We start from the raw sequence: 24,171 nt of genomic DNA on the forward strand, positions 1-24,171 counted from the left end.
TTCCAGTGCTATTTTTGTCGTCTTATATCTGTGGCAAATGGCCGGCGCTATTATGGTGGGTCCCCCACTATCCCTAGGAAAGCTCTGACTTGCTTTTTGTGGACCGGTCGGGGCCAATCCTGTATTGCCTCTACTTTGTTCCATTGGGGTTTCACCAAGCCCTTTTCTACTACATACCTCGGCTAGCCCTCCCATGCAATTGGGAGGGTTGGCGCTGAGGCTGGCCTGTATAAGGGCATCTAGCACCGCTTCTACTTTTCCTAGGTGCATCTCTCAGTCAGGGCTATGGATGTTTATGTCGTCTAAATAGGCAACAGCATACTTGGAGTGGGGTCATAGTAATTTGTAAATTAGTCATTGGAATGTTGCGGGGGCCCTAAAAGTGAGGACAGTATATTGGAAGAGGCTGTTGGTGTATAGAAGGCGGTCTTCTCCTTGGTGTCCTCAGCCAGGGCAATTTGCCAATAGCCTTTGGTGAAGCCCAGGGTGGTCAAATATCAGGCCTTGCCTAACTGATCAACTAGCTTATCGATGCATGGTATTGGGTAGGCATCAAATTGGGGTATTTCATTCAACTTCCGGAAGTCGTTACAAAACCTCCTCACCTCCATCCTAATTTCTTCCCTTTTGGCCTCCAGTACTTGGTATGGTTTTATTGTTACCCTTGCTCCGGGGCAGGTGACGCTATGGTGTTGGACCGTTGTCGTATGGCCTGGCTGCACGGAAAACATGTCTTGGTTCTGCTGGATCATATCAATGATCTCTGGTTATTGTTCCGGGGTTAGTTCGGGGGATATCCTCACCTACCCTTGTGGGCCATCTGTCTGGGGTGGAGCTCCCTGGGTGACCAGGCATGTCTCCCGATCATGCCAGGGTTTCAATAAGTTAGCGTGGTAGACCTGCTTGGGCCTTCGGCAGTCTTGGTTGCTTTACCTTATAGTCCACCTCCCCAATGACTTCCACTATCTCATATGGCCATACCAGCACCAGCACCTGTTCTCCTGGCTGAAATCTTCATGCTTTCGCCTAGCAGTTATAATAGGTCCGCTGGGCCTCTTGTGCTTTCTCTAAATGCTCTCCTACTATGGGGGTCACTTGGGCTACTCGCTCTCTCATCTGTGCCACGTGCTCAATGACATTCTTCGCTGGGTTGGGCTCTTCATCCCAATCCTCCTTGGTGATATCTAATATGCTGCGTGGGTAGCCTCTATATAGTAGCTCGAAGGTGGAGAATCCAATAGACGCCTGGGGGACCTCCCGTATCGCAAACATCAGGGTAGTAGAAGGGTATCCCAGTCATTTTGATCCCAAGCCACCACTTTCCGGATCACGCTTTTGAAGGTACAATTAAATCACTTGACCAGACCATCTGTTTGAGGATGATAGACTGAGGTACATAAGGCCTGGATGCAGAGTAAGGTACATAAGTCCCTCATTAATTTTCACATGAAGGGAATCCCTTGGTCAGTCAGGATCTCCTTAGGGATGCCCACTCTAGCGAAAACCTGGAGCATTTCGTTTGTTATTGCCTTGGCCCTGGGGCTTCTTAGGGGAATGGCTTCTGGGCACCGTGTGGCATAGTCAAGGATGAAGAGTTTGCTTCGGTGGCCCCGGGCCGACCTTTCTATCGGGTCCACTAGGTCCAGGGCTATCCTTTTGAGAGGGACTTCAATAACAGGCAAGGGCACCAACGGGGCCTGTAAATGAGGTCGGGAGCTGTGCAACTGGCATCCTGGGCAGGAGGCACAATAGCACTGGACTTCCGCCTGTACTCCTGGACAGTAAAACCTCCTTAGGACTTTATCCAGGGTCTTATCTACTCTTAGGGTGTCCCCCAAATAAATGGCTGTGAGTTAGCTCTAACACTGCCCTTGTGTGCTTATAAATAAATTAATGGAGATATCCTATCTCCTAGAACTGGAAGGGACCTTGAAATGTCATTGAGTCTAGCCCCCTGCCTTCACTAGCAGGACCAACTTCTGATTTTGCCCCAGATCCCTAAGTGGCCCCCTCAAGGATTGAACTCACAACCCTGGGTTTAGCAGGCCAATGCTCAAACCACTGAGCTATCCCTCCCCCCTGTGGTACTAAGAGCTGCTCTATCTTTTCCCCCCATATCTGGGCTACAACAGTGCAACAGATTGCATTTGACCACATAGAATGGCCCTGGGCCTTTGGATTTCCCCTCTATGGGCATGCCGTTTACCTCCACTATCTGCTCCCTCATGTTTGCATAGAGTGGGTCATAGGCTTGGTCCTTCCCGAAATTCTCGTGTGCGGGACCAATCTGGCCTAATTTTATGGGATGGGTTTCAATTCTGCCCCCTGAGTTGCTCTTACTGGTGCTGGGGACCGCCTCCGGATCCTCACTGGTCCGAGCTGTCTCCTGGCCTCCCGGACGAGTTTGCCTACTAACCAGGGCGGCTTTCTGGTTCCCTGCCAAAATCCTGGTTCCTTACCTTTTATTTGCCCTCCTTTCCTGCCTAGATTTCCAGGGCTTTCGGATGCTGAAAATAATTCTGGGGCAAGTCTGGCAAAAATTGGGGCATGGCTATCCATGGGTGCCTTGATCTCAGCCCGGGGATTACTACCCTCCCCTAGCTCTATTGGGGGGAGTAGGTTCTCAAACCCTGGAAATCCCTCCTGATTAAGACCGGGTAGGGGAGTCTGGGGACCAACCCTGTGGTCACCTTGGTAGTATTCTCCTAGATCTCAATCCGCACTGGGATTGTGATGTAGAAATTTACGGTGCCATGGACACACATTACTCCTGTGTTTTTGGCCTGGGTCAGTTGGTCTTGCCCCACTAACTTCCCTGAGACCAGCGTGACAGCACTCCCAGAATCCACCAAATCTGTGGTCTCAATGCCATTCATTTTTACCAACCACAGGTGTACCCATGTGGGGTCATTGCAACCCCCACCAGGCCGATTAGGCTACATTGCTCCCTGTGATCCCCCAGATTGCACTGCATGGGCTCCTCCCTGCTGGGGCACTGGGCTGCTATGTGCCCCAATTCCCCACACTCATAACATTGATACCTTACCCTGGTTGTCACCCTCTGCCTTGGGCTATTCGGCCCGCACCCTCTCCCCCGCAAGCCCTCAGGTCCCTTCATGGCTTCAGGCCATTCCTCGGTGCCCCTCCTTCCAGTTACAGTTCTCCTGGAGTTCTCGATAGTCTGGGGCCTCGGGGTTGGGACTGGCTTTGTGATCTATTGTGCCTCATCTCCTGAGGTCTGGAACACTTCACGGGCTGCCAGCTGTCTCTCTATGAGGGTGACTAACTCATTATAGGTGGAAGGGTCATTCTGGTCAACCCAGGCTCGGAGGCCCGAGGATAGCCCCCTCATATACCGGTCCAGCACCAGGAGATCCATCATTTTCTCAGAGCTGAGGGCCTCGGGATGCAGCCACTTCCGGGTCAGGTGGATTAGGTCAAACAGTTGCTACCGTGGTGCCTTGTCCTCACTATACTGCCACTCATGGAACCTCTGGGTTCACAACGCCGTCGTTAATCCGGATCTGGCCAGGATTTCTGGTTTCAGCTGTGGTAGTCTGCTGCAGCCTCCCTGGCCATATCGTAGTAGGCCTCCTGGGCTTCCCCACGCAGGAACAGGGTGAGGATGCCAGACCACTGATCTTGGGGCAAGCCCTCCCACAGGGCTGCCCTCTCGAAGGCCAAGAGGTATGCCTCCATATCTTCCTCCCGCATCATTTTCTGCAGGCAGTTGCTGGCCCATACAGTCTGTGTCCCGTCACACTCACGGCTCAGCTCCATAAGGGCCTTCACCTGGTTCACCACTTCATGCAGCACAGTGCGGTCCTGGCTCATCAGCAGGCGATTGGTCTCCTGCTGCAGCCATACCGCCTCCTGTTGGGCAGCTGCTTGGATCAGGGTAGCCTTCTGTTGGGCCGCTGTGGCTTGCACTAGTGCCTTGACCATGTCGACCATCTTGGGGACGGGATGGTTTTGGCTCACCCTGGATTAACTTCACAGTACGGAATCCCACTCCTCACACCACATGTGGCAAATGGCTGGCACTATTATGGTAGGTCCTGTGCTCTCCTTTCGTGTGATGGGTCAGGGCGCCACCTCTTGCCCCTATTCTTGGGCATCAAGGGCTCTATTAGTGCCCTGGTGGAACAGAGAAGGAGAGCAGGAAGGGACCCGGGCCCGTCCCCTACTCGGGGTCCCAGCCCCTTCAGCTTTGCGGGCTTCCTCCCCTCTCCCTCCTTGGGCAGGGTTTCCCTCAGTCCTCTGTGCCTGGGGAGTCCCTCTGCTCTGCCTTTTCTGGTACTGTGATCCTCTGGTTAACAACAGTACTCCTCCAAACTACAGTCAGCTATCCTTCCCCCCTCCTTGTCTGACTGAATCAGAGGTTTTTATTAGATCTCTGGCAGGGCCTTAATTGGCTCCGGGTGCTCTAATTAACTTGTAGTAACCTCTCCTCAGTCCACAGGGAATAAGGCTCTGATCATCCTGGGGCTTATGTCTCTCGCATCTATCACTCTCCTGGTACCCTCTGGCCCTTCTGTATCACATATACTATACTATTAGTTGCTTTCATTAAGGATATTTAATAAAATTCTACAAAACTAAATTTAACTCTGTAGTCCTTTTCTGTAGTTAAGCAATCAAAATTAAAAGAACCCTAAGAAAGGCGGTAGGTGTAATCAGTTAAACAGTTGTTTAAATTAAGGTTTGCTTTATATCCTATCTTTCTTGCAGTGGTCTAGCTGCTACAGTGTGACAGAGCCACAATGTGGTAGTGTGGGTTACAGAAGCATCTAATTTGCCATGTTTCTTCTGAAAGATTGTGGGAAATGGATGAGCCTTGATCCTGTTATATTGGAGTCCTGGGTTCTATACCTGAACAGATCTTGTGCACCTCTGTACATGCTTGTGTTTAGAACATTACAAAAGTTTAAAACAAAAGCAAAAAAAAGAGAAAATAAGTAAAATAAAACTGAATGGAAGAGCTCTAGAACCTTGACAATGGCAATCATGCTGAGTATATACAATATAAATGGCGCAATGATGATTTTCTGTTAAAACTAGTGGTTCCCAATGTCAATCTTTTGCCAAGAGTTTATGTTCTTGGAGGATATTTTAAGCGTCAGTTATGTATTTTTGGGGTAGTAATCAGAGCATTTAAATCGCAACTCATTTAATAGGCAGAGAATTTCTATACCCATATTTGGCTAATATAAGTTAAACAATTAGTTTACATAAACCTTTAATAAGTGTCACATAATAGAAATGACACTTCTTTAACTAGAGCAGGGCTGTAGGCAATGGTGAAAAATTATACCATTTTTGTTTGCATGTGCATAAGCAGATTTGAATACATTATCTATATTTCAAAAGTTTCACTTTCAACGTTACTCTGTACTTACATATTTTTAGGAACCTAAGAAGGCACTTGTAGACAACTTTGTGGTTTGTCAGTTTGATAATGAAAGCATGATAGCAAAGCCATTCTGCTGCTTCAGAAGGAAATAGCCCAGAAGCACCTTTGGTACCTAAAGCAATCCCTGAAATGAAACAAACATAGTTTTACCTAAAGCTGATTAGTATTCAAGGATGAGCAGCAAATCTCTCTCCCTCCAATCAGAGCACTTCAAACTTGAATGGATTTTTTCTTATAAAACCCATGAGGGCAAGGAAGTTGTGCCCTCATTTAACAGATGAGGAACTGAGGCACAGAGACATTCAGTCCCAAGTCACATAGGAAGTGTACAGTAAAACTGGGAACTAGTTAACCACAAGATCATTTCCCTGTCCATAACTCATGAATAAAAGCCCTGACTGCTGGGGATGGGAGAGGTTAAAACACAAACAAAAAATGTGCATCTTTAGTAAGTGAAAGTTAAAAAAATTATCACATTGGGTATGATTCTCATCCCTACTCCACATCTTTTATGCCAGGTAAAAGGATCAAAATGGAATCTTCTTCCTTCCGAACTATCTCAGAGAGAATTCCTCTGATACAGACTCTGCAGAAGACAGCTGTAAGGCTGTCTTCCAAGGACCTTCTCACAAGTTCTGGCATGGGGGCAGGAGGGCTGTGGTAGGGCAGGACCACAGCACACACTGTTATCACAGACAGGACAGTCCAGGGAGGCTTCTATAACTTACATACACTATCTAAGCAGGCTAGCAGCCCAGAATCAAGAAGGTGCAAAGATGTCTTAAAGCCATTTTATCCCCCTCGGCCCTGGACTGCAAATTCTATGCTCCACCTCTTAGAAGCACAACACGGAATCTCTCACCCATTGTGTGAGATTATGTTGTGATGTTACATGAGGACAATTAATAGAAAATAATACTTGGTTAAAATGAACACGTAAAGAAATAATTTATGAAAAATGAAAGTGTCAACTCTTTTACTAAATAGGAAAAAAAAACTGTAGGTGACTATTATGGGATTGACTAGAAAAAATGTCATGCAGGTTTCAAGAATCACACTGTCTTCTATAGGCCACAGAAACAGAGTAAATTAGAGCAAAAGATATGTTGGTAAAATGTTCATTAATTTGAAAAATCCAGATTAAGAACTACTACAAGACAAAGGAGGAATGTATGAAAGAGTCAGTAATAGGTTATAGAATCTCTCTATAATTAGTTTCTGGATTTAATTTTCTCTTGTACTTTTCTTCTTTGCACAATTCCTTGTGTATATTATTTCTATAGTACTACAGATATGTATTGCCCTTATTTTATAGAAAGTTTAAAAAAAAGTCAGACCTATACCACACACAAAATGAGGTACTGGAGGATGAGGAACAACAAAGGGCCTGATCCGGAGATATGCTGCTTGTTATATATGCAGTCTATTACTTCCTATATATACACCTTTTAAAATATGCAGATTTAATATATTTAAGTTTAGGCATAGTAGAATGATGGCCAGAGTAGCAGTCAGCAACAGAAAGCTAATGGGGGTAGGATCTGAAGAGAGGAGCATGAGGATGTTCCAGGCATAGGGGGATGCATAAGAAAAGGTGCATAGCTGTTTATGGAAAGGAGAAGACAAAAACAGCATTAAAGAGAGCTGAATGGCATAATACTTGTGCAAATAACAAGAAGGTAACAACAAAATATAAGATTTCAGTAGAAGCAGTACTGTGCAGCCCTGAATAAGAAGTCTGAATTTAATATTAAGGATGGGAAACCAGTGAAGGGACCAAAGGAGGGAAAATGAAATAGTTGCAGAGGAGGAGGATGCAGATGACTGCATCCTGACAAAAGGATTTGAGGAGACACAAGGTGAGATTTTGGGAGGCTAGAAAGGAGAAGGTACAGTAGCCAAGGCAAAAGATAATCAAAGCATGGACCAAGGTTTTGGGAATGGGGATGGAGGTGAAGGGACAGATTTTCACAATATGAGAAAAGAATTAGTAACAGCAGGATTTAGTAACAGCCTAAATGGAAAAGGAAGTGAGAAGAGTTGAATATAACAAAGATTGTGATCCTGGATGACCAGAAAGATGGTGGGAAGGATAATAATAATAAAGGAAGGGAAAGGAGAGGGTTTTTTATGGGAGGAGGAGGACAAGAAATTTCATTTTTAATATGTTGGGTTTGAGTTAGTGGCTGAACACCCAGTAACAGAAATGGGAGCAAATGGAAGCTTCAACTTGAGGCTCCAAGAGGAGCAGCAGAGGAGGGTGTCATCAATAAGAAGTTATGAGAGTGTATGAGCTCAACCGCAGCGGGGAGAGCGGTGACCAAGGAATGTGCTCGAAGGGACATCACCAGAGAGTAAATGAGGGGAGGAGAAGCAACCAAATAAGAAAATGAAGGCGTGACGGAAGAGGCAGGAGGAAGACATGTCAAGCAAAGAACAAATAATCAATCTTACCTGGTATCTAATATAAACCAATCCTTTCCCTGCTGCATTCTCTCCTCAAATCCTACTGCCTCTCTCAGATACTTCCTTTTTCCCATCCCATAGTGTCCCAAGATGCCACTGTGTAACTCCACTTCCCACATTTGCAGCCTGCAGTTTCCTCACCCTCCATCCTCTACCCCAAGCATAAGCTACAGCAGAGACCAGAGTGAGCAGTTGATTGGGACTCTGTTACTGTGCCTGGCCGGAGAGTAGATCAAGTTAAGTCACTCAGCCTAGAGCTCAAGCTCAGTGTCATCTGCCCTCCCCATGGGGCAGGAAAATAACCCTCTCCCAATAGTCCTTTCCTATGTGGAGAAAGGACAGAAAGACAAATGTACACACAAGAAAGAATGCCTCCAGTGAGAGAGAGTGCTGGGGGGTGGGGGGGAGCGTGTGCATGCTAGCAATGGGAGTATATACCCAAGATTCCTGGCATGTTTGTACAGCCCAGGCTGAAACCTGTGCCACCTCATTTTCACTGTTATTTTTAGCCTTGCTAGCTAGCTTAATGCTAGTGCAGATATGCCAACCCGTGCTGCAATCACCCCTTCGACTGCAGTTGAGACATACCCTCAAGTCTCAGCCCAGAAAAGGTTGTTGGCAACCACAGGCATGAAAGGGTCTACATAATATGATACACTTTTAAAAAAGTGTATTAGAGGCAGTGACCCCAGTGACTATGGAAATGGGAGTCAGGAAACCTGGATTTGTACAGAACTCTGATGATTATTTCTGTTGTGACATTAGGCAAGTTCATTAACATCTCTGTGCTTCAGTTTCCTTATCATTAACCTGAGATAATACTGTGAACACACTCAAAAACTTGCATTTACTTATTGTAGCCATTTAAGCAGATACCACAATATTTGTAATAATCCTTCATTCTAAGTACATGGAATATTATAAATATAAATAAAGTTAAAGGTGGTAAACACCACATTTGAGGTCACCCACTGTACTCACCCACCTCTGCGGAAATGTACTGTAAGTACCTTTAATTCATATACAGAAGTTCATCATGACTCCATAATGAAGGATGAGAGGACCCAACTGTGACATTCTGTACCTTAGGGGAGCACCCTGTAACCCCCATATTCCTCATTTATATATAATTGTGATCTTGCATATAGAGCAGGCCGTGTGAGATATCTGGGGAAAGGTTATGATCTGATAAAAGTAATTTTTTCTATCCATATATGTATATCATTAATGCATATGTAGTTATGAGAATTGTATTATATGGTTGTCACTAAAACATGGTGTAAGTTGGGGGAATCAGCCAGATATTAGCTCAGAGACAACAGCAAGGAAAGCAACCAACACCCTGGCGGGGTGTCAAACAACCCATCAACAACCATTGTCCAGTAAGGGAGCTACAACTCAACTACTTGCCTGCATGAGGCCACACCAGGGGAACTGCTCATCCTTGCCTGGAGACTCAGCAATGCCCAACAGACATGCCTGGACTTGTGTTCTCCAAGCACATGGGACTGAGGGTATAAAACAGAACACAGGAGCCCCATGCTGGGCCTTTCTCCTGCCCCCACCTATGCTGCAAGCAACAAGGACACTGAGAAGACTTAAGACTCCAATAGAGGAGACTGGTCCAAGTTTCCAGGGTGAAATATGTGTACTATGAACTGCAATATCCAGTGGGGTGAGAAAAACTGCTTAATCTAGATGTTGCCCAGTCTAATAGGGTTGAGAGTTTAGACTGCGTGCTTATATATTTTATTTTATTTTATTTTATTTTATTTTGGTAACTAACCCTGACTTTTTGCCTATCACTTATAATCACTTAAAATCTATCTTTTGTAGTCAATAAATTTAACTGTTTATCTTTACCAGAGAGTTTGCCTGAAGTCTTTGGTAATCTGTTCAGGTTTGCAAAGGCTGGTGTATATCCACTTCCCATTGATGAAGTGGTGAACCAATTAATAAATCTGCACTGCTCGTCTTGTGACTCTGGGAGCATTCATGCAATCTAGCTAGGTGGGGGCCTCCACATGCTGTTGTGCTGAGTTATAACAGCGCCTGGAGGGGTTTGCTGCTTGTCACTAGCAAAGCATTGTGAGAGGCAGCCCAGGCTGGAGAGAGATAAGGGGGCACAGTGGTCTCACAGTCCTAGGCTGCACCCCAGGGATTGCATTACACCAACACTTATTGAATTTATTTTCTGAGAATTTAAAAGTAAAATCTGTTAATTAGTTCCATCTCCAGTGGTTTTATTGGCTGAAGGAAAGGGACTCAATTGTCTATCAATTGTCTCTGATCAGTCCCAAAGCTGCAGTTGCCAATGCTTCCACGGTTTATTAAAAATGTGAACTGTGACATCTCCATTATTTTATCCACAAGGGAATACCTCCTCTCTACATACGTTAGATAGGTAAACATTTTGTTCCTGCTAGAACATGCTGCTTGATCATTCATACTAGTTACCCTGGAATGGGAGAATGATTCACTGCCAGTCCAACAGATAAGCATACCAGTGACTGCAGCTATTGTGCCACTGAGGTGTTGTCATGTTCTGGGGTGCAATCCAGACCAGAGAAGAGTTGGGTCACCTCTTACCCCATGACCCTGAGTGCCTCACAATGCCTTGCTACTGTGGCTCTCTGCCTGGGACAACGATAGTGAGCAACAAGCATGCACTCTCTACCCGAACCCCATCACAGTGCCACAGTTATGCAGGATTTACACACAGCTTACTAATATAACTGAGGTTTACACTTTAAGCACTGGTGAAATAGTTTTAAGTGATTCTCAAGTGAAAAGGCTGGGAGCAGTCAAAGAAAGGCCTAAACATGAATAAGCACCAGAAAAGGCAGGATGGGCAAAGAAGCAGATGCTGAGCTCACCAAGAAACAGTGAGATCTCGCAGCAGCTGATCAGATTCAGAAGAAAATGGAGCGAGTAGCCATGCTGCACTCATAAACCATGAGACAGAATGGGGCATTTGCTGCAAACCGGGAGCCGGATGAAGGTCCCTTTTTCTCCTACAGGACATGCAGGAGACCAAGCAGATGGTTCCCCAGATGATCCAACAGAAGCAGTATCAATAGCGAGACGTACAGAGCTGTGGAGTTTGGAGTGGAAAAGGCTGCTAGTGGAGGAGAGACGGATAGATCTGGAGATCAGTTGTCTGAGTCAGAAAGCAGAGCTGGAGCAACAGAAGCTTGCTGACAAAGACAAACAGGCAGCTCAGACAGAAGAGGAGTGGCATGTCATGCTCATGGAACCCAGGAGGAAGGACATAAAAGTGTACCTGATAGGAGGCTAGCAGACAACCAGATGTGGGTATGATGGACCGTATCACTCTGTCTGTAGCCTTCGACATTATGGGCTCTAAAAGTTATTCCAGGATTCTGACTGTGGTAAGTGTTTTTTCTTGATGTGTTGTTTGTAATGCTGTACTGCGCTGTATTGAGGTAACCGGGTTGAGCCTGAGGGCTCAGATACAAGCCCGCCATAGCCAGACTCAGTGGTTGAAGCAGTAAACCCTCACCAGGAAAACGGAGTCAGTGCTGAATGTATCTGCGGTACAGCTGAAAAGGTGCTGTAGCCCAAGATCTGCTGATGTGCTAAAGACTCTGACACAGCTAGGAATGTTGTGGGCCAGAACTCCACTGAAAGCAGAGAAACTGAGGCAAGGCTAGACAGTGCAGTGGCCCAGAAACTGCTGAGTGCAGAGAGATGGTGGTGGATCAGAACGCAGCTGGGCGCAGGGCAGACTCTGAGGGGGACAATACCTGGTTTCATGTCCTAAGGGTGACAACTTTTTACTGTTTTGGGTGAGGAAAACTGAGGCACAGTAAGATGGTGCTGTGGCCCATGATCTGCTAGGAGCAGTGGAACTCTGGCACAGCTAGGTAAATAACTATGGGCCAGAACTCCACTGAGAGCAGGGCAGACTCAGAGAACTGAGAACCTTCAGGGAAGACAGAACTCTGGGCTGGATGACCCAGGGGGTGTGAAGCAACCACTGGGGGAAATATGGATGCTAAGGAGGGGGAAAGTGCCCCTTAATCTATAGATTTAGGATGGTCATTTCAGATGTAATTAAACATATTGAGATGTTGGAGAACAGTGGGTTCTAACCTGCTGCCAGTGGCTAACCCTCCTGCAGCTTTGTAAGGGGGTTGGGATGACCCTAAGCATCCTGTATTCACATTGTACACACTACTGTAATAAGCTTTGTGCAAAATATGCCTTGTGAGGTATTGCTTGAAAATCAACAACTCACTGATCATTAGTAATCTTGTGTGATGTATGTCTGTGGTGGGTATTAAGAGTTATGGACATATTTTTGAAGGATAACTAAAATGTGTTCAGGCCAGGCAAATCGGGGAGTTGATAAACAAGCTTGTTGATAAACATTAGACAAAGGAATGTATATTTGATTCTCTGACCAGCCCAATCAGGAAAAGACAATGGTCCATTTTTACATATTAGGTAAACAAACTATGAGTGAGTTTGGCTTATCTTGCTAGTTGCAACCAAGGCTGGTAGAAGCCAGAGTGGTGCTGTAGACAGGCTACTGAGGTCAGAACAGCTGAACAAGGGCTGTCTATCATACAGACGCTCAGTGTGTGACCTACACGCTAGTAGGCTAGTTGTGAGCTACAACAGCAAAGCACTGTGAGGCACCCAGGGTTGCGGGCAAGTGGCAACCCCTCACTGGTCTGGATTGCACTTCTGAACCCCATCACACATGTATTTTTAAAACTTTAAAATTCCTCTTTATTTTATGGTATTCATAACCACTTAATATGCCATACCTGTGTTTTTGGTTTTCAAAATAGAATAGCAGCATGATGCAGTATCAGAAATGATCCTCAGGAAGAAGCAAGGGTTTTTTCTAACTTGCTGGTTAAAGGGAAGCTGGAGAACACATGCATGGAACCTAATAATAAAAGAGTCTATTAAACTTTTAAAATCTCGAGTGATAATCTTAAAAAAATTAAAAACATTGATCAGAGACTCTGGGCACTACACAATATTTAGAAGTATAATAATAGCTTCTTTACCAATATCAACATTATTAGACTATTGCAGCTAAACTATACACTCCCCATTACTCCAGGCTCTGTTTAAGGCCCTTCTCTTAGGTGTTTGCTGAAGGTCAGACTGGTGGACCAAAGGTTGTGGTGTGTGACAGTGAAAAGGGGAAGTGAATTCTCAAGACACCCTACTCAGTATCACAGTCTTGTGAAAATGACTCTTCTCCTGGCTCAAACATATTCCAGTCTTGGGACTGTCAGAACAAGCAACCCAGTTGACTCAAACTGCCATGACAGCACAGAGAGAAAGATACCGTTCCTCCAGTACCCCAAGCCATGCAGTGCCAGATCTAGAGTGGTAGTTGGAAGAGCGTGGTCTGGCTCTCTTGTATACCTTTCTTGGAAAGGCAGTGGGAAACTTGAGCCCCACTTAGTTTCTTGGGGAAAGGGAAGAATGAACTGCTGGCACCAGATACTGGGTCTGAGGGTCACAGTGGGGGGAAGAGAGGAGAAAACAGACATACATTTACAGGGTGGGGGGAAAAGAAGAAGAGGTTGCCCAGTTCCTGCCCCACATGGTGCTCCTTAAAGGATGGTGGTGAGGAACTCAGGCCAAATCTCTTCTCCATTCCCAGCAACAGCTGTTCTGGCAGCTTTCAGGTGGTCCCAGTGCAGCATCTGCTACAGCAGGATAGAGTCCCTCATCCTGAAAGTCTGGCCTACATTCTTTGTTCCTAGAGGTATAAGTTTATATTCAGTTGTATTAAAATGCATAATTGTTTGCTTACACTTAGGCAGTCCATGTTGCTCTGTATCAGTGACCTGTCCTCTTTATTATTTAGAGCTATACAATATTCCTACTCAATATTTCCCCATTTCTACATCCAAGGAGCACATTAACCCTTTTGGCCACAGTGTTGCATTGAGAACTCATGTTCAGCTGATTATCCATCATGACCCACAAGTCTTTTTCAGTTACCACTCCCCAAATGTTTTTATGGTTTTTTTTCCAGGTCATTAGTAAAAATGTTAAAAGCGTAGTTAAAAACTGATCTCTGCAGGATCACAGTAGAAATATTTCCACTTGATGATTCCCCATTTACAATTACATTTTGAGACCTGCCAGTTTGAATTCATTTAATGTGTGCCATGTTCATTTTGATTCGTTCTAGTTTTTTTTAATGAGATTACAAGTTGGGTTGATAAAGGCAATAGTGTTGATGCAATACACTTCTGGTAAGGCATTTGGCTTGGTACCGCATGACACGGACAAAAAAGTTGGATGATGGATGGTGATTGGCATTAACTGTATTCCCCTTCTTTAATTCTTTGTTAATTGAGTCCCATATCAGCCGTACCATTATTTTGCCTGGGATCAAAGTCAGGCTGACAGACGGGGGGGTGCGGGGCTTGTTAAGGCTATAGCCTCCCCAAATTTTCCCTTAGCACCCCCCTGTCATAGCCAGTCCTCCCAGTGCAAAGATCAAACTTTATGTAGAAGTTAGGGTGGCATGGTATGCATTGCCACCCTTACTTCTCCACTGCTGCTGGCAGTGGTGCTGCCTTCAGAGCTGGGTGGCTGGAGAGTGGCGGCTGCTGGCTAGGTGCCCAGCTCTGAAGGCAGCACCGCCACCAGCAGAGGAAGACTGAGCAGGGGCTAGGGGGCCCAAAAGCAGTCCCCAGCCTGTGTCCCTGCCCGCCGGGGCATGCCGCCCAGGGAAGATGGAGGGTCTGGGGTTCCCCACAATGGCCTGGACTGACCCACTCTGGCCCAGGCTCCTGTGCCCTGCCCCCCCCGCGGTCGCTGCTCCCCAAGAAACCCCCCCCCCGCCCAGGTGGCTCTTACTGGCTGCAAGCAGTCAAAGGGAGGCAGGGAGCTGAAGAGCAGCTGTAGCCCCCCGGGCACCAGCAGCAGGAGGAGACGGGGGAGCACCGTGGCCACCTGCACCATGGCACCAGCCAGCGCAGCAGCCACCCTGCACTGCCCAGTTCTGGCTTCTGGCCTCCGACCTGGCCAGGGGACAGGGCCTCGGGGTGGGGAGAGGAGGAGGTGGGGCCAGAACTTACCTGAGGAGCAGGGGCCAGGGCCACGGAGAGAAGCAGAGCCTCGTGGCAAGGGGGGGCCAGCACCTATCTGAGGAGCAGGGAGAGGGGCAGGGCAATGGGAAGGAGGCAGGGCCTCTTGGCAAAGGGTGGGACCAGAATTTACTAGAGAGGGAAGGGGCGCAGCCCTCCCCTAGTTTTCTGTCTAGCCCACCTCAGCCCCTCCACCAGGAAGAGGCTGGTATTGCCCCTGCTGACAGAACTATAATTACCAGGGTCACCCCATTTAGCCTTTTTAAATACTGGCATAACATTAGCTTTCTTCCACTCTTTTGAAACTTCCCCAGTGTTTCAAGAGTTATTGAAAATCAACATTAATGGTTCAGTGAGCTCTTCAGCCAGTTCTTTTAAAATTTTTGGATGCAAATTATCCATCCAGACCTGCTGATTTAAAAATGTCTAATTCTAGTAGCCACTGTTACTCAATATCTTCTTGAGTTACTCTTGGAATGGAGAGTGTTTCATAATCATCATATGATATAACTACAGAACAGAAATATTTATCGAACACTTACGACTTAGGCCATTCAAGTAGGCAGACTGGATTTTTCTCTTACCCAGTCTCCCTTGTTATGAAATATAGCTTAGGGAGGGACCCCAGACCCTGTGTCACAGTAAGAGTTTCACACTTTTGATGTTAATGGATCCATTGTAAGTAATCTCCTAGCTCAAACCACAGCCACAGAGATAGGCCACATAAAACATATAGGAAGTTGAAATGGTGTTGGAAAGATGGCTTACTTAAGGGAGAACCTGTGCAAGTGCTTTTGAAAGTGGGCTATGCCCTTTGAGCTCTGCCCAAACCTGCTGCTTCCCAAAGTGAAACATTAGTTAGAATGGAATAGAATGATGTATTAGAGTGAATTATTGAAACAGAATGGTGTCTTCCTATGGAGTTGTATGAAAAACGTACGTATGGTGATATCTGTAGACTTAAACAAGTTTAATGAGTCAATACTGGGGGGGAAAGGTATATTGCTCTTGTCACGGAAAATAAAGGGCCACATCGCTCACGTAGCACAGATGCAGTAGTACTCAATAGAGCTAGAAAAATGTACACCAGCAGAAGATAGTTGGTTAGTTGGTGCAGTAGTTCTCCTCTCTAGACGTAGTTAGTAAATGCTGGTATCACCACTGCCCCCATATAACTTTTAGCACAGTGGTTACAGCATTGACCTGGGGATTTGGGAGCCCCAGATTCAATTCCCCCTTTTGCCTGATGTGGGGAAAGGATCTGAATATGGGTTTCCTACCTATCAGGTAAATGCTCTAGCTACTGCACTGTGTGTTATTAAATAATCTTTGGGCCAATAAAAGAGAGAATAACTCTACAGCCCAGGAGTTAGGGCACTCACCTGGAATATGAGACCCATGTTCTAGTCCCACTGCTCCAATGCATAGTTACTATTTATAAAAAGTGGAACAACTTCAATAGGAAAGATTGAGAGAAACCTGCCCTGGAATGCCTAACCGGGCATTCTCCTGGGAGAGGGAAGACCCTACGTTCAAATTCCTTTTCAACATTAGGGGGAGTTGGGGAAATGAACCTGGGTCTCCCATATCATGCGGGAGTGCTCGAGACACTGGACAAAAGGTTATAACAGGAGCACCTCCTGTTTTGAGTGGGGTTATGCATGCTCTGAGCATGCGCAGTGGATTGGTCCACACAGGCAGGACAAGTGGGGGAACACCTAGTTTGAGGATCCCATTGTGGCTTAGCATGAGGTAGGCATCCAAGCACCTAGTCTGAGATGGCTGTGCACATGCTCACTGGGAGAAACTTAGGTACTTACAGAGTTGGTGACAGCTGAGTGAGGGTTTTGAGGATTGCAGTGGTGCATATATGTAGGACTTTGACATCTAAAGTGGCAATTATCATTATTAATAATTATTTGTAGTCAAGTGTCTAAGTCTTTTGTGGATCTAGCCCACAGACCTTATAGGATGACATATTGGAATTGTTACATGAGGGACACCAGGGCCTCAATAAATGGTGGAAGCAAGCATAAATGTCAGTGTAGTGGGCCAACAAACTCACCTAAAATGCAGGGTAAATCATGCAAGTCTGGTGTCAGAAAGATAAAACTAAAAGAACCGTTCAGCCACAGCATTACATGATAGTTAGGGCCCTACCAAATTCAGAGTCCATTTTGGTCAATTTCACAGTCATAGGATTTTAAAAATAGTCAGTGGGTTTCAAATATTTACATCTGAAATTTAACAATGTTGTAACCATGGGGGTCCTTGACCCAAAAGGGAGTCATGGGGGATCGCAAAGCTATTGTAGGGGGGTCGTGGGATTGCCACCCTTGCTTCTGCACTGCTGCTGGCAGGGGCACTAAAGCCAGTGCTGCCACCAGTAGCAGTGAGGGTCACAGGATATGAGGGGTCATCTCTTCTTGGGGGGGGCAGAGCCAACCTTACAGGTGAGCCCTGAAGGCAGTGCAGCTGCACAGCTTCCTGCAGCCGGGGGAGGTTCCCGGAGGTGGGTCTGACCCGGCCCTGGGAGTGGCCTATGCAGGGGAAGAGGAAGTCCCATCCCTCCCCAGCCCAGCCGGGACTAGCCACTGGAGCCCAGCACACGGCAAGAGCCTTCGGCTGAGGCGCATCCAGCCCTGCCCCTCCCCTACAGTAGCCAGATATCATAAGGTAGATCAGATTTCACGGTCTGTGATGCATTTTTCACAGCTGTGAATTTGGTAGGGCCCTAATGATAGCCCTTGGAAAAGAAAAGCACTAGATCAGTGTAAACAGGGGAGGCCTACCTATATGATAGCCACTGAATATTTTTCTAAATTTGTAGAAAATCTGCTCATTAGAATTAGATCCACAAGTCAAAAAGTCAAAGAAAAGTTTAAAAAGACATCTTTTTGGCATTCAAGAAGAAATAGTCATTGACAACAAGCCATGGTTTATCAGCTCTTAATTGCAAGTTTGGGCCATACAGTACAATTGCAAGCACATTACTTCCAGCTCCCCTCACCAGCAAGGGAATGGTCCAGTGGAGAGAACAATACAGACTGACAAGAGAATTTTACAAACAGGACGTATTAGCTCATCTGAATTATAGGGCAACATCATCTTGCCCCATCATGCATGGTTTGCATGGAGAGGCTCCTACAATCTTATGGGTAGCAAGCTACTTGGTTTTTACGCAGCCCCCATTCCTATGGTTTTGGACCTTTCCATCCTTTTGTGTTCTACTTTGCTCTCCCCCACATCCAATGCAGATGAGCAGAAAGTGAAGCACAAAGATTAAAATCTCTCTTTTTTAGCTGGTTGTCAACTACCGATCATTTACATTCGTCCTTGACCAAAATATAAACTTTATCTGATGATCAGCAAATGTTCACTGAGAACAGCTACACTTGTTCAGCTATAAAGTCATTAAAAATTATCAGCAGTTAAGGAACTGCAGTTTGGAGAAATTATACCTTAATCAGGACCAGAAGAATACAGGTCAAAGTCCTGACAGTTTTGCACCAGACATGCAGTTCTCAGTACAATCTGGTTAATGAATTATGTTTTCTGGTCATCCTAATGGAGCAAAACAGTATTTCATCCCAGCTTTCTTCTTCCTTATGTCACTTGTGCATGCTTAAAAATATTTAAAAACAAAACTGCTTCCTGATCAACTTATTAAAATGCAGTGTAACCTAAACATACACTTCATATACCGGCACATCCTGAATCTTTCAACATTACATGGGCTGATATATTTTAATACCTGTAGAAAGAATTCTACAACTTGATACAAAAACTATCAGGCAAACTTTTATGGCATTACTTTTCTCTAATCCAAAGCTCCTTCACATGGCATGTAACAGTACTGAAATTTTCTGAGTTATTGAAGAAGACATTGACATACCTGTAGGCCTGCAGCAAAAATATCTTATAAATGTTAATGAAAACTGTTCTAAGACTGTTGACCTAGAATAAAAGATACAAAAAAAGGATAAATCTACACAAATGTATATTAGAATGCTTCTAAAAATGTATGTTTTGTTCAAATCCAACAGCCTGGGATTGGACCACGGGGAAATAAGATTTTATACCACCCTTGAAAAATTCCTATAATCACATATTCACACAATTCTGCAAAGTGCTGAGCATCCTCAATTTTCAGTAACTTCAGCACCTCCAGGATATGCTCAGCATTTTGTACAATCAGACTAAGTGTCAGAACTAAGGACATTTAAAATTACTTTGGAAACACTAAATAAAAAAAAATTAAAGTATTTTCACCTGTAAATTGAGAAATAAACTATGACATTTCAGCTTCAAGACTGTGACAAGTTTGTATTTCATGTTTTTCCCTGCTGTGTTGCTTGAATTGAAGGCGAGACTTGACCTGATAGAAGTACAGGCATAACTACAAAGACAAGAGGAAAAACAATACAGTTTTAACATGATTATTTCTGTAAACTCCATAAATGGTAGAAAAAGATTAAAATAGATGTATAATCATCCTATTGCTACTAGTATTTTTTCCTTTGATATACTTATAACTGCCCTTCCTGTTGCCCCTTACCTTTTTGAGCCTAATTAGCGATCTATCCAGGTAGAGCTCGAGCTGCAAAGAGGCTACATCCCTTTGGGATTTGCTATGACGACTCATTTTGCCTTTTTGCTCCCCATATTTTCTTCCTTAAATTATCCTGAATATTTGTGTTCACAACCCTCCCCCGCTCCCATTTCTATTTCCAGTATAGGTTCTTTTATCCTCAGGACTTTCAGCAGCCCCTCCTGAAGCCATTTCTTGCACTCTGACTAGCTCTTCCCTTTTTATTCTATACAGATTGTATTATTTACTATTATTAAAGGAGTGGTCAGAGGTGCCAAAAAGTAAATGGGAAATGATCATCCAATGGAGATGTTTGCAATGGGTCCTGCAGGGATCTGTTTTGGGGCAGTAATATTCACTATCGTTATAAGCAATGAATTTACATTTTTTCTAGTTAATTGTTTGCTGACAACACAAGAATCAGTGGTAAATAAAAAGGACAACAGGTCACTTATACAGACCATGCATTTTAATATGACCTAGGATATATATCTAGCAGGAGCGGCACCAGGGTTTTTGGCACCATAGGCGGGGGTCCTTCCGCGCTCCCGGTCGTCGTCGTCAATTCTGCGGCGGGGGGGGAGGGGGGGAGGGCTCCTTCCGCGCTCCCGGTCTTCGGGGCACTTCGGCGGCAGGTCCCGGAGTGAGTGAAGGACCCGCCGCAGAATTGCCGCCGAAGACCCGGAGCGCGGAAGGACCCCCCGCCGCAGAATTGCTGCCGAGGGCGGCAAAATGCCGCCCCCCCCCCCAAATCCTGGTGCCCTAGGCAACCACCTAGGTCGCCTAAATGGAAGCGCCGGCCCTGATATCTAAGAACAAAGAACGTAGGCCGTACTTACAATATGCACTCCCATGGATGTATAAGGAAGGGAATATCAAGTAGAAAAAGGGAGATTATTTTATCTCTGTGTAAGGCATTAGTGCAGTGAAACTATTAATGGAATTCTGTGACCAGTTCAGGTGTCCATACTTAAAAAGACATTGAAAAATTGGAGAGGGTTTAGACAATAGCTTGAATGATCTTGAATTCAAGATCTGGAAAGTTGCCTTTCAGCGGGAGACTTTAAAAGCTCCATCTATATAGCTTATCCAAAAGAAGATTGAGAGGTTACTTGATCACTGTCTACAGTACCCACATGAGGATAAGATTTCTGATAGGAGAGGGCTCTTTAATCTAGCAGACAAAGGCACAACAGGTCCAATGGTGAAAGATTAAACAAATTCACACTAGAAATAAGGTGCAATTTTTTTTTTAAACAGTGAGTGAGGGTAATTAACCATTGGAATGGGATAATTCTCCATTCATTGAAATCTTTAAATAAAAAACGGATGTCTTTCTAAAAGACAGACTTTATCTCAACCAACTTTGAATTTGCTGCAGTAATTACTGGGTGAAATTCCATGCCTAAGTTAGGTAGGAAGTCAGACTAGATTATTATAGTGGTCCCTGATGGCCCTTAAAAATAAAAGAGGATTAGCAACCTAAGTGAAGCCCATCTGACTCAAAGACGTTCTCAGGAGGCATTCCAAAGTTCTATAAGTTCCTCCACCCCATCCCTTCTCCCCACCACCAATACTCCCTCAGCACGTGGGTCCATAGTGTCAAGAGTTTCTTTGCTTGCATTGTGTTAAGAGCACCATGTAAAGAGCTGCACAGAAGAAGCCATTTGCTGAGCCCATCAACAAGCTTTGCTTATCCTACAAAATCCAGGAATAATTTTTCATCTTCTTGAGTGCCATCTACTGGCACCTTATTTATTTACATACAGATATATAGCACTCTTATAACAGACATAGCAAGGAAGGGACCGCCAAGAAAATGCCCTGCATCAGTCCTATTTTAAAGTTCTCTTTCCAAGCCACTTAAGCAATTCTCTCTCTATCACAGATGACAATTTCACTATCCTACCAGTCACTCTAGTTAGCAACCTTGAAGTTATCTTTGATTACCCTCCATTTTTCTCTCCTTGAAACTAGGCTTTCACCAAACCTTTCACTTTGCCATCTATAAATATTTCTGAAATCCACCATTCTTCCTCCATGCCTACTGTTAAAACACTGGTTCACATCTTGTGACCGCCTCCTTTTTCACAAGATACAGTTGCCATGGGTGTATATTCTCTCCTTAAAGAAAAAAAAATTAAGAGTGCCAACCATGAACAAAAAAATATATACACACAGTGTGTGTGCACACATATACACCCACAAAAATGGTAGAGTAGAAACAGAACCATAATCTTTTTCATATGATTTTTGGTGATGAAAAGTGCCTGACTGACAAGCTTAGAAACCAAAGTTTATCCAGAGATCAGGTACACACATGGAAGGTACCACTATAATTTTCCATGATACAGTTCAATCAATATGACTTAGCCCCACTAAGGGAATATCACTGGAGTGTAGCATGATGGGATAACGTGATTTTAGTCAATTAGGCAATAACGTGCCATCGCTGGTAAAATGAGGGTCCGGCTGGAGATTCTTGCCTGTATGCTCGGGGTTCTACTGATCGCCATATTTGGGGTCGGGAAGGAATTTTCCTCCAGGGTAGATTGGCAGAGGCCCTGGAGGTTTTTCGCCTTCCTCCGCAGCATAGGGCAGGGGTCGCAAGCTGGAGGATTCTCTGCGACTTGAAGTCTTTATATCACGATCTGGAGACTTCAACAGCTGAGTTAAGGGAAAGTGGGTGGGTCAGCTTTTGTGGCCTGCATCATGCGGGAGGTCAGACTAGATGACCACAATGGTCCCTTCTGACCTTAAAATCTATGAGTCTATGAATCTATGAGTCTATGTTTAGTCCCCAATAATCCACAGGAAATTAATCAAGTTCCATAGCCCATTCAATCCTTAGGTCTTCCATTCAGAATGTCAGCAAGATGTCCTGTAATACCACCTGAGGCTATGAGGTTGTGGTGTTATAGACATCTGTCCACTTGAAACTGAACTACAGACCATCAGATGCATTTCTTAGAAACCACTACTGACTGGGTTGGATTTGAAATGTTAAACTAGAGTGGAGTGATGACGAAGGCCTCTTATTGCACAAGAGAATGTTCTCATTCATTGTATGGGAAGAAGAGCTGATCAGACTCATTTTGTAGTGGACTCACCTATATCATTAGCAAAAACAATATTCTTGTGCATCTCAGTACATATTAATTTATACTAGGAAGTTTAACCAGTGTCCATATTTACCTGGAGTAGTCACAGTAAACCTCAAGTGTCTGTATATCTAGTAACAACCCACACCATGGGATCACACTGCAATATGGTAACTGTTTAAATTTGGAACATCCTGGGATATCCTCATCAACATGAAAATTCATCATGGTCTTCTTGGGGTTTATTAAAAAGCCATACTCAGGAATGCCTGTTGCCAGAGTCCTAAATTAGATATAAATGATTAGCAAAAATATAATGTGTGATGCGTAATATAAGTGACATTAACCTATTAGCCTGCCACTTATCAAAAGCAAGTCCAAAATTGTTATGGCTATCTTCCAGGAAAAAGAATCCTGATTACTGTCCATTATATAAACTACTGCAAATGTTGAGAAATAATTTGAACACAAGTGAAGAAATCTCTGAGAATAAATACAGAAGAGGTGTTCCAAAATCAAAGGGTCACCAACTCTTTAGCTGAGTGAATGCTCCCAGAGATCCAAAAATTGAAGGCACTTAAGGCAAAACAAACCAATAAAAGGGTTAAGGAAATGATTAATGAAATGAAGAGTTTAATTCTTAGAGAGCAGAAAATGAGATAAAAACATTACAGATTATAAAAAAAAAAAATCACAAATAAGATTACATAAATGATAAACAATCTTAACTCTGCCCCTGTTCACACCACAGATTTCATTGTAGCAGAAATATCAAGCTAATATATCTATTGCTAACAATTTAGAGACAGATATTGGGTAGGGTATGGTTGGGTAAACATATACTGTCAAATTTAAATTCACTTCTGCCGTTCCCCAAAACGGAGAGAGAAAGAGTAAATGCAACCCCTTGACAGTATCAACTGACATAAATGGCTCCCTACTCTCCTGCTGTCAAAATCTACAACTGCTTCCCAACAGCTACAATGCAGTTATACATGTAATACTAACATCTGAAGGACACTGCAAGTTTTGAGTCAGAGTAAAATAAATTGAATTTAATATCAAATTAAACCCCTTAAGGGACATTACATTGATTGAAGTATACTAGGCTTGGAAGAGTAATGAAGAGGAGAAGTCTTGGGATGGATAGTGCCACACAATTACAAGGTCCAGATACATAATTTCGGCCTAATGTGCCATAGGAGGTAGGTCTTGAGTGTGTTATTGTGCATGTATACACAGACAAGGGATATTGAGTGGTTCTTTTCCTCTTTGGTCCTCACTGTACACTCAGATCTCACCTGTGGCTCCAAGTAGCTGTAAGTATGCGACAGCGGCCACACCCTGGTAAACTGCCTCGGCATGCGGGCTAAACCTGGTGAGGGTAACCGGAAGTGTGAAAACTGACGGTGATTTAAGGATTGCCCTCCCAAGCATACAAAGACTGCTCTGGTAGCCAAGGCAGAAGAGACCATATATTGGTCCAACAGCTTGAAAAGCAGTGCA

At 44.5% G+C, this 24,171-nt stretch overlaps 1 protein-coding gene across 1 annotated transcript in view; it reads right to left on the reverse strand.

Moving 5' to 3' along the window:
• Window positions 1–24,171, reverse strand: part of TERT (telomerase reverse transcriptase) — a 120,723-nt gene that overhangs the window by 15,986 nt on the left and 80,566 nt on the right. The window contains exons 11-15 of the mRNA XM_065398258.1: window positions 22,760–22,948; window positions 19,246–19,372; window positions 18,869–18,930; window positions 12,676–12,800; window positions 5,400–5,537 (exon numbers count right to left, since the gene is read on the reverse strand). Of these exons, the coding sequence (XP_065254330.1) occupies window positions 5,400–5,537; window positions 12,676–12,800; window positions 18,869–18,930; window positions 19,246–19,372; window positions 22,760–22,948 (641 nt within the window). The remainder of the gene's footprint in view (window positions 1–5,399; window positions 5,538–12,675; window positions 12,801–18,868; window positions 18,931–19,245; window positions 19,373–22,759; window positions 22,949–24,171) is intronic.

Source organism: Emys orbicularis, chromosome 2, assembly GCF_028017835.1.
Source record: "Emys orbicularis isolate rEmyOrb1 chromosome 2, rEmyOrb1.hap1, whole genome shotgun sequence".
NCBI lineage: Eukaryota > Metazoa > Chordata > Testudines > Emydidae > Emys > Emys orbicularis.